This window comes from Procambarus clarkii, chromosome 42 (assembly GCF_040958095.1).
Source record: "Procambarus clarkii isolate CNS0578487 chromosome 42, FALCON_Pclarkii_2.0, whole genome shotgun sequence".
Lineage (NCBI taxonomy): Eukaryota > Metazoa > Arthropoda > Malacostraca > Decapoda > Cambaridae > Procambarus > Procambarus clarkii.
The window spans coordinates 16,004,826-16,019,920 of record NC_091191.1 but is presented as its reverse complement, the minus strand read 5'-3'; the positions used below and the strand labels follow the sequence as shown (position 1 = coordinate 16,019,920).

Here is a 15,095-nt window from a genome sequence, read left to right as displayed (position 1 = left end):
TAAATAAATATGTTTATTCAGGTAAGGTACATACATACAAGTAATGTTACATTAATGGATCGATATATAGATAGAGCTAGTACATACAATGCCTAAAGCCACTATTACGCAACGCGTTTCGGGCAGGAAAAACATTAATATCTAGAACTTAATACTAATTGAGCATAAAGAATAAAATGTGTTGAGAACAAATACAAATAAAGATAAAAAAAAGAGGGAACATGACTGAAAAAGCAGCACAAATACAATAGGTTGACAAACAGTGTTGATTAAAAAAAAAAAAAAAAATAACAGACATGGGTTGACAATAGAGGGGTAAGGTAGGTTAGTGAATTTATTAGGTAGTGTTTAGTTTTTATCTTAAACTGGTTGAGAGAGGTACAGTCTTTAACATGGTTGGGAAGATCATTCCACATTCTGGGTCCCTTGATTTGTAGAGCATTTCTAGTTTGATTAAGTCGTATTCTTGGAATATCAAAACTGTATTTTTTTCTGGTGTGGTGCTCATGGGTTCTGTTACAACCTTCAATGAAGCTTTTGAGCTTATATGTATGTATTTGTAATGTATGTATGTAAACAATGTATTTATTATCATTTATCAATTCTGATAGAAATTACCTACTTAAAATTATCTGTTAGATTAAGGACCTGCCTGAAACGCTGCGCATACTAGTGGCTTTACAAGATTGTAAATACTGTACTATTCAATGTATTCTCACAACCCCAATGTACCTACTTGTATATATATAAATAAAATAAAATAAAATATTGTGATGGGTCAGTAGCTAGGGATGGGAAGGCAGGATGCAGTATGCCAAACTGAATTCGTGCGCCCCTTGAGGGACTTGAAGTAGAGGGATAGGGATCACAGGATAAGTATGGGTTGCACAAACTACTGGTAACAGGATGAGTATGGGTTGCACAATTAATTACTACAAAGTGGTTGAGTATGGGGTGCACGTAAATGAAGACTCCCAAGAAGCAAATCAGAGATCAGCCCAAGCTTCATCTTGAGGCAAAGCTCAATGCCTTAAGCCATATTGATGCTCTGTCCACAGAGCATTCTCTCTCTCAAATCATAATAGTACACTAATGGTTCCCTACACCACCCCTCAGGTGCAGCTGCAGCAGGCTTGGGTGACATGATGACTATGGGGTGCACAATAAACTAACACTCACAGAATGAGTATGGGCTGCACAATAAGCTACCTCTCACAAGATTAGTAATAAAGAAACATTAATTTTTTGGGTAGGGTGACTGAAACTCATCCTGGGGTAAAAATGTTTATTTAAATTTATTATAGTTAAATGAATTTAGTAAATTATTCCATATATTGTATTATAAGTGAATTGACACTAAACTATAAATGATACTAATAAGGTTTTAAAAATGAAAAACAGTAAAAATCCTTCATGTAAGATATGGAAGTTGAAAAGTAAATTAACTGTAAACTAAATTATAAACTGTAGACATAATATAAAGTATTATAAGTAAAATACCTATAAACTACCAAATAATGTGTAAGGAACCATTTCTATTGTTTGTCCTTTTTTACCTGTTTCCTCAGGTATTTTAAAATTCCCATTCCGTTGTTACTACACTGTTTTCCTGGTGTAGTTCCCTGTGGTTCAAATTTTACTACTTGTACTTCTTGCTGTTTCTGAAGGATTGCTAATGGTAGCCCTTGTTGCACCGGCGGAACTTTTTGTAAATGTTCCACCTGCGGAACTTTTTGTAATTGTTGAATTTCTTGCACCTGCGGTACTTTTTGGACTTTATGCACCTGCTGCACTTGTAGCTCGTCAGGATTTTTTTCCAGGGCATTATCGCTATCACCTTCTGATCCTAATGTAAGTTTATCTGCATCAAGCTTCCTTGTGCGTGCTGGAAAAAAATAAAAATAAAAAATAAAAAATTTTGAAATGGAAGATCCTGTGTAACAAATTTAATCAGTTACTATGATCGAGCCGCAGAAATTTTACAGGAAAGATATGGTTGGGTTGACTGCATCTATCTGGACCTAATAGAGGCATTCAATAGAATTCCACATAAGAGTTTGTTCTGGAAACTGGAACATATTGGAGGGGTGACAGGTAAGCTTCTAACATGGATTAAAAAATTTCAAACTGATAGAAAAATGAGGGCAGTAATCAGAGGCAATGTATTGGACTGGAGAAATGTCACGAGTGGAGTACCACAGGGTTTAGTTCTGGCATTCATGGATAAATAATAAATAAATTGTTCATGATTTTTTTAGACAAAAGCTAGAATATGCAGCAGTTGTATGGTGCCCATATCTTAAGAAGTACATGTACAAACTTGAAATGATACAAAGACGTCATGGGTGTCATAGGGGCACCAGCACACTGGTTTGCTAAAGGGCCCTTAATGCTGTCGAGACCTTATGGGCCCTTGGACCCATTACGTTAAGACATAGTGCTGTATTGGGCCACACACTTTTTGCCATATACATCAACGACAGAGATGATTGAATTGAAATTATATATATATATATATATATATATATATATATATATATATATATATATATATATATATATATATATATATATATATATATATATATACATATATATATATATACATATATATATATATATATATATATATATATATATATATATACATATGTATATATATATATATATACATATGTATATATATATATATATATGAGAGAAAATAATAGGTGGTGATATATTTATATATTATGTGAACTACTTACACAAAAAGAAGTTAGTGGTGAAGATCTTCTTGTCCTCTTCTTGTATTACGTTGTTTGGTAAAATACCATGTGTCACCCGTGCTGGTCCTTTCTTGTAATAGATAACGATTGATTCATACCCACAGCCACGCAGATATGTTAGCTGAAAAGCAAATAATATTTAAACAATAACACTATCTGGGAAAATGCAACAAAATAAATGTTTGAAGCATAGCTGGGCATGTGCAATAGAACCCATAATAGAATCACAATACCAGAAATAAATATCTTTGATATCCCCAGAGTCAAAGTTATTCTGTGTAAATACTCTATGCAAATAAAGGGACCTTGTCTATGGAACTAACTTGCTAACAAATTTAAAAACTGTCCAACTTCTGCCATTTTAAAAAATAAAACCAAAAAGTACCTAAATTTTTTCTTGATAGTTTCCTAACTAGTGTATTAAACTCGCACTGTATCTTATGAAATCCAATGCCAGAATATATGTGCCTAAACCATACAACTTTTCCATTGTAATCATTGCTATCACCTTATATCATGATTGTTATATTGAATGCATATCTTACTATATTATACCTTGAAATATTCCTCAAATTATGCTACAATTTATATGTTGATAACCCTCAAATTTTACTTTAATGTACATAGTAATCTTTGTGATACTTTCTTACAATGTACCAGCCAATAAACCTCCTCACTTTTGGGACATGGTAACATGGTACTCAGATAAAGGGTTTCCGGTGGATGTAGTATACATGGATTATGCTAAAGACTTTAATAAGGTACCACATGGAAGACTAGCAAGGAAATTACAGGTTCATGAAAAAAATTGTAAAGTGCACAAAACAATAGTTAAAACAAAGAGAGCAAAAGGTCATACTAAATGGGAATGAATATGAAGAAATGTGTTAAGTTGAGTACCTCAGGGGTCCATTTTTAAGTCTAAAATATTTTTCATATATTGAACATCTATGATATAGAAAAGAATATAATCTAATCAACCACATCCTCATATTTGCAAATGCCTGGCATTTCACGAGCACTTTGTCCGGGGTTTATATTCTAGCCGGGGAGGATTTACTGGGTTAGGCTAACCTAACCTAACTTAACCAAACCAAACGAAGTATCTCAAGTTACAAATATCTCTGGGAATTCATATTATCTGCTGTTGTAGAATTGACAAAATGGACAGTGTCAACAAAATTATTCCCACATACTCCGTCACTATGTGATGGAGTACACATAGAATAGGGACTGAATTGTCCCTGACAGGGACAATTCTGTAACAAATGTTCTAGCATAAAACTTTGTACAGTTTAGTAATTCCTTACCATTTGATGTACTAGGTAGATCCATGTTTGGTGAAGTTTTATAGCTGGAGCTGGAAGATCCTGTCGAGATGACTTCTTCAAAGAGAATAGCTTCAACACATTGTGTCTTGAGTCTTCCAGTACTTGGCCTACAGTTACCAGATCTGATTTACAGAAACTAGTGAACTATGGAGATAAGATTGTTAATAATATACTTTTTTTGAGATTCATATGACTTGCAGCTTAAAAACCAATCTTATTTTAAAATAGTACACTAAAGTACATAGCAAATTGCGAAATTCGTAGTTTTTTTAACTACTTTAAAGCTAAATTCTCAAGCTTTGAAAATAAGCACAATTTGCTATTTTAAGCGGAATCTGGCAACTCTGATTTAGCATGTAAACATTGACTTGCATTCACAATGTAGTTATTTATTTTTCAACAATTTAAAACGAGTTATGAAAATACACACATTGGTACATTATTGCAAAGGCACTATACTATATATATATATATATAAATTGTTGCAAGTCGAGCAACAAATATTTTACATTGAACAACAAATGAGATTGGAAAAGCAGTATTGCCAAAATAGACCCCAGACACACCCTGTGGGTAGTAATGGACCCCCATACCGACCCTATGAGGGGTAGTGGACCCCATAATAACACTATGGGCGATAGTGGACACTATACAAAACACTATGGGCGGTAGTTGACTTCATAGAGACCCTGTGGGCGGTAAGGGACCCCCTATCGACCCTTGTGGGCGGCAGTTGGACCCCCTATCGGTCCTGTGGGCGGCAGTTGGACCCCCTACCGACCCTGTGGGCGGCAGTGGACCCCTACCGAACGTGTGGGCGGCAGTGGACCCCCTACCGACCCTGTGGGCGGCAGTGGACCCCCTATCGATCCTGTGGGCGGTAGTGGACCCCCCCCATATCGACCCTGTGGGCGGCAGTGGACCCCCTATCGATCCTGTGGGCGGCAGTGGACCCCCTACCGACCCAGTGGGTGGCAGTGGACCCCCTGCCGACCCTGTGGCGGTAGTGGACCCCTACCGACCCTGTGGACGGTAGTTGACTTCATAAGCGACCCAGTGGGCGGTAGGTGAACCCCATACCGACCCTGGGGTGGCGGTGGACTCCATACCGACTGTGTGGGCGGCAGTGAACCCTATATACTAATCCTGTGGGCGATACTGTACCCTATAGTCATCCTGTGGGGGCAATGGATGCCATACATATCCAGTGGGTGTTATTGTACCCCATACTTATTCTGTGGGTGGTTGGAGCCCCATACCCATCCTGTGGGTTATAGTGGACCCCATACTCATCCTGTGGGTGGTATTGGACCCCATACCTATCCTGTGGGTGGTTGTGAGCCCATACCCATCCTGTCGGTGGTAGTGGACGCAATACACATCCAGTGGATGGTATTGGATCCCATACCCTTCCTGTGGGTGGAAGTGATCCCCATACCATTCCTGTGGGTGGATGTGACCCCCATACTCATCCTGCGGGTGTTATTGGACCCCTTACCCACCTAACAGGTGGTAGTGGACCCTAATCCTATAGTTTCCAATAATCCACACCATACCATCCTGTTTGCAGTAGTTTACCCTATATACATTCCAACATAACATCGTTTTCTGTTAGCGTTCCTACAAAACATTCTTTAAAGATTTCTAAAGCACAAACTATAGTATATAATATTGATTGGTGAAGCACTTATTCTATGTAATAATTTATTGTGCTTATTATAATTTACTAAGAACAACTAATATTTCTCAAAACAAAACTACGAGCCTTCAATAGGATGTAGCTGATCTGTAATATTATAAGAGCATGGACAATAGTAGGTGAATTTCACAACCCATGTGGGACCTGAAAACTACAATTTTCGTTATAATTGAACCAATCACGACTATTCAGCTATCTACGTTGATGGACGAGTACTGTGAGACGTAAATTGGTACGTGAGGAAGAGTTTGAGCCTTGGTAAAAAAGTTAACTGGGAATATATCACATATGTACTAAATCACATTCCACATATTGACTTTAAGCACTAGTCATATATGTACTGTCTTGTGTGAGAACGGGTTGGAATTTTACGAGGTAGGAATAGAGCTGTTTGTAAATAATTTTTTCAAATATTTTTGATAGAATGGGTAGATTTGATATTGGTCTATAATTGTTTATGTCCGCCGGATTGCCTCCTTTATGGACTGGCGTTACTCTTGCTTTTTTGAGGATATCAGGGAAGGTGTGACACTCTATAGATTTGTTGAACAGTAGTGCTATGGGTGGGGCAAGGGCATGGGAGGCTCTCTTGTACACAATGGACGGAATTTCACTGGTGTTCCCTGCCTTGGTTTTTAGAGAGTGTATGATGGACACAACATCTGCCGGGCTGAATGGTGAAAGGAGAAGAGAGTTTGGATAGCTGCCTGAGAGATATGTGTTAATATGTGTCTGAGTCTGTGGGATTTTACTGGCAAGATTAGCACCAACCGATGAAAAGAAACTATTAAATTCATTTGCCATTTCTAAATCAGTTGACGGTATATCCCCATCCTTGTAGAGTTTTATTTGGTTATGTGAGTGTTGTTTAGTTCCTAGGATACTAGGATACTAGTATCATCAACATTAGGGAAAGGGAACATTAGGAATCAACAACATTAGGGAAAGGCAGGTATGAAGTGACTCCGACTGTACAAACACCCTTGTGGAAATCAGATTCCAGGGTAACCTTATGGAGGGGTACTGCTCGAGTATCACTAGTGACACCCTCGACCAGCACCACCTCTCCAGTGTCGAAAGTGTTGGCACTTTGCAACGCACTCTCTAAAATTAAAGTCTGGATGGCACCGGTGTCTCGGGAGATCACCACGTCCTTCCAGGAAGAACCCTCAGACAAAAGTAGTCTCCCTTTCGATAAGAATGGGGTAAGCAAGTCCAACCACTGTGGATTGGAGGTCTTACTCCCTAACCCTTCCGAAGGCCTCAAGCCCTGTGTCACAACTAGAGCATTGGGTCTTTTTTCCGGGTACAGTTGCCAACAATGGCTAATAGTGTGGTTTGGACGATTACAGTGACCACAAAAACGTCGGGGAGAAGAGATATTACTAACAGAATTACCCTTCAGTTCACCCTTAGGTGCCGTGGGGCTAGACACTTTAACAGGGTTAGTTATGTCTGAAACAGAAGGTGCATTAGTTAAAGGGTTAGAATGAGCTGGTCTGGACTGGCTGTGGGTATAAGTTTTGCTACTCTGTGGGGTATAATTATTTTTATTGGGCCTTTTGCCCGCCAATTGGTAGTTTTCTGCCAACTTGGCCAAATCCCCTATTTTAGAATTTGACTCTATCCTTCCTTTAATGTACTGTGAAACATTCTCTGGCATAATATCTATAAAATGCTCCATTAAAACTAAGTTCCTGAGAGCCTCGTATGTTTCGGCTTTCGCCGAGCGAATCCATCTATCAAACAATCTAATTTGATCACTAACAAATTCAGTGAGCGGTTGGTTGTGAGTAGGCCTAAGGTTGCGATAAACTTGGCGGTGAGCTTCAGGAGTAATTTCATATGCCCGCAAAATACATTCCCTGACTTTATCATATTCAAAACACTCGTCGTCAGGCATGTTTATAAAAATATCTTGTGCTTTACCCCTAAGTCTTCCTGTAGGATTTTCACCCACTCTTTCTTTGGCCAGTTCATGGACATGGCCAATCTCTGAAAATGGTTGAAAAACCTTTCAGGGTCTGACTCGGAAAATTCAGGCAAATTATGCTTTTTCTCATAATGCCTGGGGTTTGAATCCCCGGCAGGTGGAGGTCCAGTGGCATTCGCTCTAATTCTAGCCTCCTCGGTTTTGAGTCTTTGCTCCTCTAATTTTATTCTTGCTAACTCTAGAGCTAATTCTCTATCCTTATGAGCTGCACTTTCTGCTTGGCTAGGCTGGCATAAAGGTGTATCACTTGCCAATAGTTCTTCATCAATACAATGTTGTAATATTTCATTCACCAAAGTCCACTTTTTATCCGCATCATTTAATTCTAGGCCAAATTCCTTGCCTAACAATACTAAATTAGACTTGGTAAGTTTCTTTATCTCTACTGCTGAAGGCTCACCTGCTAGTCTCTGCATTTCAGATGACATCACTAATAATTTTAGCTCCCAGCCAAAGAAAAAATTAAAAAATAAAAATTGGAAAAAAAACAAAAATTTGCACGGCCCCTAACACAAGGCCACACTAACCTTAATCGTGAAGGGATCCAGCTGGGTGTCCAGTCAGTGCAAGAATGTCCTTTGCTAGAAGAGCTGGACCCTAGGCTAGCACACAACCGTTCTGCGGAAAACAAAAAATTTTAGTTTTGGCACTCAAGAATCTAATTTTTTACACTTATAATGTTCCTCCCGGACTGGCCAACAACTTGTTATAAATAATATGTGTGTGTGGCTTTTATGGGGGACTTGGTATTATTAAGGGGTAAGGGTAGTTAGAAGACAAGAGTATCAAATATGGGAGAGCTAAAAGGCCCGGCCTCCAAAATAAACTATCCACAGTAGTAATAACTTGCTACTAGACCATATATGTTAGTCTAAGGGTTGATCAATGCACTCCCACAGAGGAAGAAGGGATACTCTGTAATTCATGTACTTATTTATTAACCCCTTAACAACCCCCCATATACACTCACACCAATAACAATAATAATAATAACTTTACCACACTATCGTACGTTAAAAGCCTTGGTCCACATAGGTAGGATACAAGGTTTACACTAATAACAAGCTAGGGTAAAGTACTACTGGATAAGCACTGAAGCTGGATGCAGCTTAGGGTAGTGAGACCATGTGGTACCCTAATACAAAACACAACACTTAGGGTTACCCAAAACACTGGCAACTACTACCCCCAGGTCTCACCAATCGTTACTACCAGAGTAGGTACACTTAGAAATCATACAATACTTAACTTAATGGTACAGGAACTTAAGGTAAGGGAAATAAGTAAGAGGAGAAGGGAGGAGAGTAGGGATGCAGCCACAGAGTAGGTCTCGTCCCACGAACACCAGCCAGAGAAGAACCTCCTAGCGACCAGCTAGGCCTCCCATGTCGTGGTGCCGGAAGGAGCCTAATTGATCGTGCAGCTAAGCACATTAAAGATCTTCCCCTATGCAACGTATTGTTACTTTACAAATGATTAGAAAGTATTAGTAAGCAAAGTTGGTGCCTATGTTATTATTTAATAATCAACCCCCAGCTCAGTCTTTAAATGCTCTTTGAGAAACAATAATAGTCTTACGTCTGGCAGGGAAGATACAAACAATTGCCGCTCGTGATGCACTAAACTGTACTACCAGAAAGTTTAATAGCTCAATTTTGACCTCTGGTTTCCACTGGAGAACCCAGGGTCGTAACAGTCTACTTGACTTAATCTACTCAGCCCTTGACAATAGGGAGTTTCATAACTACCTCTTACTTAAACTCAAGCATTATGGAATCCGAGGCGTTGCCCTGAACTATATCCGATCCTATCTTAGTGACAGACACCAATATGTAGCCATCAATGATATAACCTCTCTCACTTTATCACTAACTGTAGGGGTGCCAAAGGGCAGCATCCTAGGACCCTCCTATTTCTTATATACATCAATGATCTGCCTAATGTCTCTAACATGCATAAACCAATAATGTTTGCTGATGATACTACTCTCATCTACTCTGACCCCAACCCACTCATATTAAATAATGTTGTAAAAAATGAATTAAAAAAAGTCCACTTATGGATGTTAACCAACAAACTCACACTAAACATAGAAAATATCTACTACATCTTATTTGGAAGCAAATCAACAAACGCAATTCAGCTTCAGATAGACAATGTTAACATTTACAATAACAATTATGGAAAGTTTCTTGGCCTATACTTAGACAAGAGATTCAACTTCAGCACCCACATACAACACATAACTAAAAAGGTTTCTAAAACAGCTGGTATACTCTCAAAGATCAAATATTATGTACCATACTCTGCTCTCCTCTCACTCTATTATGCACTTATCTATCCCAATCTTACTTATGGTATCTGTGCAAGGGGTTCAACCTCTGCAAACTACCTCAAGCCCATAATCACCCAGCAAAAATCTATTACAGGACAATAAAAAACTCTGCTTTCAGACAACACACAGCTCCCTTGTTTATATCCCTAAATATGCTAAACATAAATTCACTCCATACATTCTCTTGTGTCAATTACATTTATAAAACCCTTTTCTTATGTGTAAACCCTGTTCTGAAACTCTTCCTGGACAGATGTAATAGGACCCATTATCACCACACCAGACATAAATATCTCTTTGATATCCCCAGAGTCAAACTTAATCTGTGTAAACACTATGCAAATAACGGGACGTAGTCTATGGAACTCACTCCCTAATGAATTGAAAGCTGTCCAACTTTTGCCTTATTCAAAAATAAAGCCAAAAAGTACCTAATTTCATCTTCATAATTTCCTACCTAGTGCTATAAGTCGCACTGTATCTAGTGCTATCCAATTCCCCAATATTTGTACCTAAGCCATATAACTTTACAATTGTAATCTTAGATATCATCTGATATCATGGTTGTTATTTTGATTACATATTCTACTGCATTATTCCTTGAAATGATTCTCAAATTGTGCTTCACTGAACCAATGAATAACCCTGAATTGTTATCCTAATGTACTTAGTAATCCTTGTTCATTATAGTGTATTGTTACTATTGTGTATTATTCCAATCTTTGTTTTTGTGTCAAAATGTCTTACAATGTACCGGTAACAAATTTTTATCAATTTTACTGTAATTTATCTTCTTAAAATTATCTGTACCTGTAAAATAAAGGTGTAAAGTACCTGCAAACATTTTTTGTCAATTTTACTATCTAAATTTTTTGTAAATTATCTACTTATAATTATCTGATAGTTTAAGGATTTGCCCGACACGCTATGCGTTCTAGTGGCTTTACAAGAATGTAAAATCAACTTCATTTCTATGTTCTCTCTTAACCCCACAATGTACCTTCTTGTATATAAATGTCCGTAAGTGAGGAGTCCGTAAAAACAACTGGGCCTCTACCCTTCAGACAGAACTACTTGCCTTGCTTCTTGCACTGAAATATGGACAAGTCTCCAAACTTGATACATTAATTGTAAGTGACTCCTTATCATCCTTAATTGCTCTCAACTGTTTAAGACATAACTGTAACATGCTCGTGCCCGATACAAAAAAGATATTAAAGATGGTAACAGAGTCCATCTCATGTTGGCTCCGAATGCATGATAGAGTTGATGAGTTAGCCAAAGAATCTGTCTTTAAAGGAGAAATTGAGTGTAAGCTTGGATTGTCAATGAGCAATCTGAGAGCAGCAGTACACCGAGAACTTCAACAAAATCTTGTAGATCTGAGGCAAAGTGAAATCGACACCAGTAATTCCATCTATCATCATACTATCATGCAAGAGGAGCCACACATCTATGGTTCATCCAATACAATCAGCAGCACTTCTAAAATCAAATCAAATCAAATCAAATGTTTATTTAGGTAAGGTACATACATACAAGAGATTTTACAAAGAGTGATGGATTTATAGACAGTGCTAGTACATACAATGCCTAAAGCCTCTATTACGCAAAGCGTTTCGGGCATGAAAAACTTAAATGACTAAAAGCTTAATACTAATTGAGCATAAAGAATAAAATGAGTTGAGAACAAATAAAAAAAGAGATAAAAAAGGGGGGAACACGGCTGAAAAAGCAGCACAAATACAATTCTGTCGACAAACAGCGCCATTTAAAAAAAACAGACATTGGTTGACAATAGAGGGGTAAGGTAGGTTACAGGGAATTTATTAGGTATAGCTTCGTTTTTATCTTAAACTGGTTGAGAGAGCTACAGTCTTTAACATGGTTGGGAAGGTCATTCCACATTCTGGGTCCCTTGATTTGTAGAGCATTTCTAGTTTGATTAAGTCGTACTCTAGGAATATCAAAACTGTATTTATTTCTGGTGTGGTGCTCATGGGTTCTGTTACAACCTTCTATGAAGCTTTTGAGGTCAGGATTGGCATTACAGTTCAGCGTTTTATATATGTATAATACACATGAGAGAATGTGCAGTGATTTAATGTCTAACATATTCAGAGATTTGAGTAGGGGTACCGAGTGATGTCTGGGGCCAGAGTTGGATATTGTCCTAATAGCAGCTTTGTGTTGAGTAATTAGAGGACGTAAATGATTTTGGGTAGTAGAACCCCAAGCACAAATACCATAGTTGAGATATGGATAGATGAGGGAGTAATAGAGAGTCACTAGGGCAGGGCGGGTTACATAATATCTGATCTTAGAAAGAATGCCAACAGTTTTTGAAACATTTTTTGATATATTTAGAATGTGTCCCTGGAAATTCAGCTTGTGGTCAATGAGAATGCCAAGGAATTTGCCATCTAATTTGTTACAAATTTGGGTATTGTTTATTTTGAGATTTATTTGATTAGAGGATTTATTGCCAAACAGAATATAGAAAGTTTTGTCAATGTTAAGGGTGAGTTTTTTGGCAGTTAGCCAAAGATGGACTTTATTTAGCTCAGTATTTACTGTGGCATTTAGAGCAAGGGGGGTCAGGACTGGAGTAAATAAAGGTTGTGTCGTCAGCAAATAGAATTGGTTTGAGGTGTTGGGAGGCATTTGGAAGGTCATTAATGTAGATGAGAAAGAGGAGAGGGCCAAGTATGCTGCCCTGAGGAACACCAATGTTGATGGGTAGGGTGGGAGAAATTGAATTATTCACAGAAACATACTGGAGCCTGTCAGTAAGGTAGGATTTGAGGTATTGCAGAGAGTGTCCTCTGACTCTATAATGATGTAATTTAAGAAGAAGGTTTTGGTGGTTGACAGTGTCAAAAGCCTTATGCAGGTCCACAAATAACCCAACAGGGAACTCATTTTTATCAAAAGCTGTATGAATCAAGTTAAGCATACTAAAAAGTGCATCGTTAGTGCTTTTTTTGGGTCTGAAGTTATATTGGTAAGAGCTAAGTATATTGTGTTTGGCTAGATAAGAGTAAAGCTGCTTGTAGATTAGTTTTTCAAAATTTTTTGACAAGTTAGGCAGGATTGATATAGGTCTGTAGTTGTTAACATCTGTGAGATCACCACATTTGTGTACAGGGGTAACTCGTGTTTTTTTTAGGATATCTGGAAAGGTTTGGAGTTCAAGTGACTTGTTGAAGAGCAATGCAATAGCAGGGGCTAAAGTTCTGGAGGCTTTTTTGTAAATTAAAGTTGGTATCTCCTCAAGGGCACTAGACTTGGTTTTAAGGGAAAGGATTATCTCATTGACGTCAGTGGAATTAATAGGCTTTAGGTACAGAGACTGTGGATAGTTACCTGTGAGATAGTCCTTAACATCAGTACTGAAGATGGAATATCATTTGCAAGGGATGACCTAATGGAAGAGAAGAACCTATTGAACTCAATAGCAGAATCTGAGGCTGAAAGCTGACCATCGTTATTGGACAGGAGTGTTGGTTTGTTATTTAAAATCTTAGATCCCAATATTTGTGAAATTGTGCCCCAAGCTTTTTTAATGTTGCTCTTTATTTGGGTAAATTTATCTTCGTAGCATTTAGTTTTGGCTCGTCTAATTATCTTAGATAGTGTTATGATCTCAGCCTGCAGGAGAAACGAGTCTCCCCCCTTGAGAGTTATTCAGCATGCCTGACCTAACCGGAAGGTCTAAGAAATATAGAGGTGATAACACAGATGTAAAATAGTTTGTTGGATTTAAATAACAATTTAAGATTATGGGCAGTGAAGAAGAAAACAGATAAATGACTGGCTTGGAGATGTGGACATTTTGCTGGAGGCGTGAGGCTCGCTTCTGGAGGGCTTTGACCTCACTTGAAGCCAGACATCGCAGGGGGTAAGCCGCGCTCCGTTGAGCTCCCGTCAGAAAGGAACCCCTAGTGATATCTCGAAGAGAAGAGAAGTGTGCAGACGTACCAGCTGGGGAAGTGTGGTCTCAAGTCCTGGGCGACGAGGAGTGTTTATTAAACCGCCCAGAGACATTTTCGTGGGCTGTGTGGAACGCCCTGATCAGGCTCCGTCAGAGAGAGGAGCGCCCTCGACGAGACAATCTGTGGTAAGCACGATTTAAGCCAGTTCATAGTGATTGCTTGTAGTTGGTTGTGTGCCCAGCGACAGTAGCGATGTTTATTTATAAGTTAGACATGTTTTGATTAGGCAGAAAGCCTAAAATAAGAGAGTGGAGAGGGAGGAACACGGAGCGACGTCCGTCCCCTCTGAGCGCTGGCAGGCAACTGAGGGAGCCCGGCTCCTGACGGCGGATGACCCTCCCAGCGTGAGTGTGGACCGTCGCCGGGCAAGGTGGAGCATGGACCCGCCCAACGATGGAGTCCACTCTCACAGTATGTAGAGAACAGATAGAGGTTGGAGGCAAACATATTGTGTGATTATTTTTGTTTATGTGTTAAAGGGGAAACATTTTTATTGGAGTGTCGATGGGTTGCAGGTTTGTCTTTGGGGAAGAAGTTGCTGAGAACTTCGAAGCCAGCACAGATGAAGTAGTTGATGAGACTCCAAGGTAGTGGAGCAGAGGAACTCGAGCTGTGAGGAGAAGCAGTGAAGAGGAGTGTCACGTGCTTCTGTAGAGGTGGTGAAGCACCATAGTTGCTCGAGGGAACTTCATGGTGAAGCAGCCAAGAGAGCTGTGGAGAACCCTAGCAGAAGGGTGAAGCACCGTAGTTGCTCAAGGAAACTTCATGATAGCAGCCTGGAGGAGCTGCAGAGGATCCTGGTAGTTAAGCCCGGAAGAACCTAAAGATATCAGGGTAGTGAACTTCCAGAGGTGGAAGGGAAGTTCTGGTGGATTACTTGTAGGGAGTTGATAGTGTTTGGTTGTCATTAGCGTGCAAGACGCAGTGAGAGGTGAGTGATTGTTTGCATTCTTATGTCAAGGAGTGTTTTATTC

General features: G+C 38.9%; 1 protein-coding gene across 1 annotated transcript; it reads right to left on the bottom strand.

Annotated features, from left to right (window-relative positions):
* On the bottom strand, positions 1–4,238 carry LOC138373388 (uncharacterized). The gene is made up of 3 exons (XM_069339586.1): positions 4,079–4,238; positions 2,748–2,889; positions 1–1,885 (listed from the first exon to the last, which is right to left on the bottom strand). The coding sequence occupies exons 1-3, from the start codon at positions 4,079–4,081 to the stop codon at positions 1,536–1,538; spliced, it is 495 nt and encodes a 164-aa protein (XP_069195687.1). The 5' UTR covers positions 4,082–4,238; the 3' UTR covers positions 1–1,535.
* Between the last annotated feature and the right edge of the window lie 10,857 nt (positions 4,239–15,095).

Coding starts and splice junctions, on each gene's coding strand:
- LOC138373388 (XM_069339586.1), bottom strand. Junction 1,886..2,747: donor CACCACTAACTTCTTTTTGT/GTAAGTAGTTCA, acceptor ATTTTTTTCCAG/CACGCACAAGGAAGCTTGAT.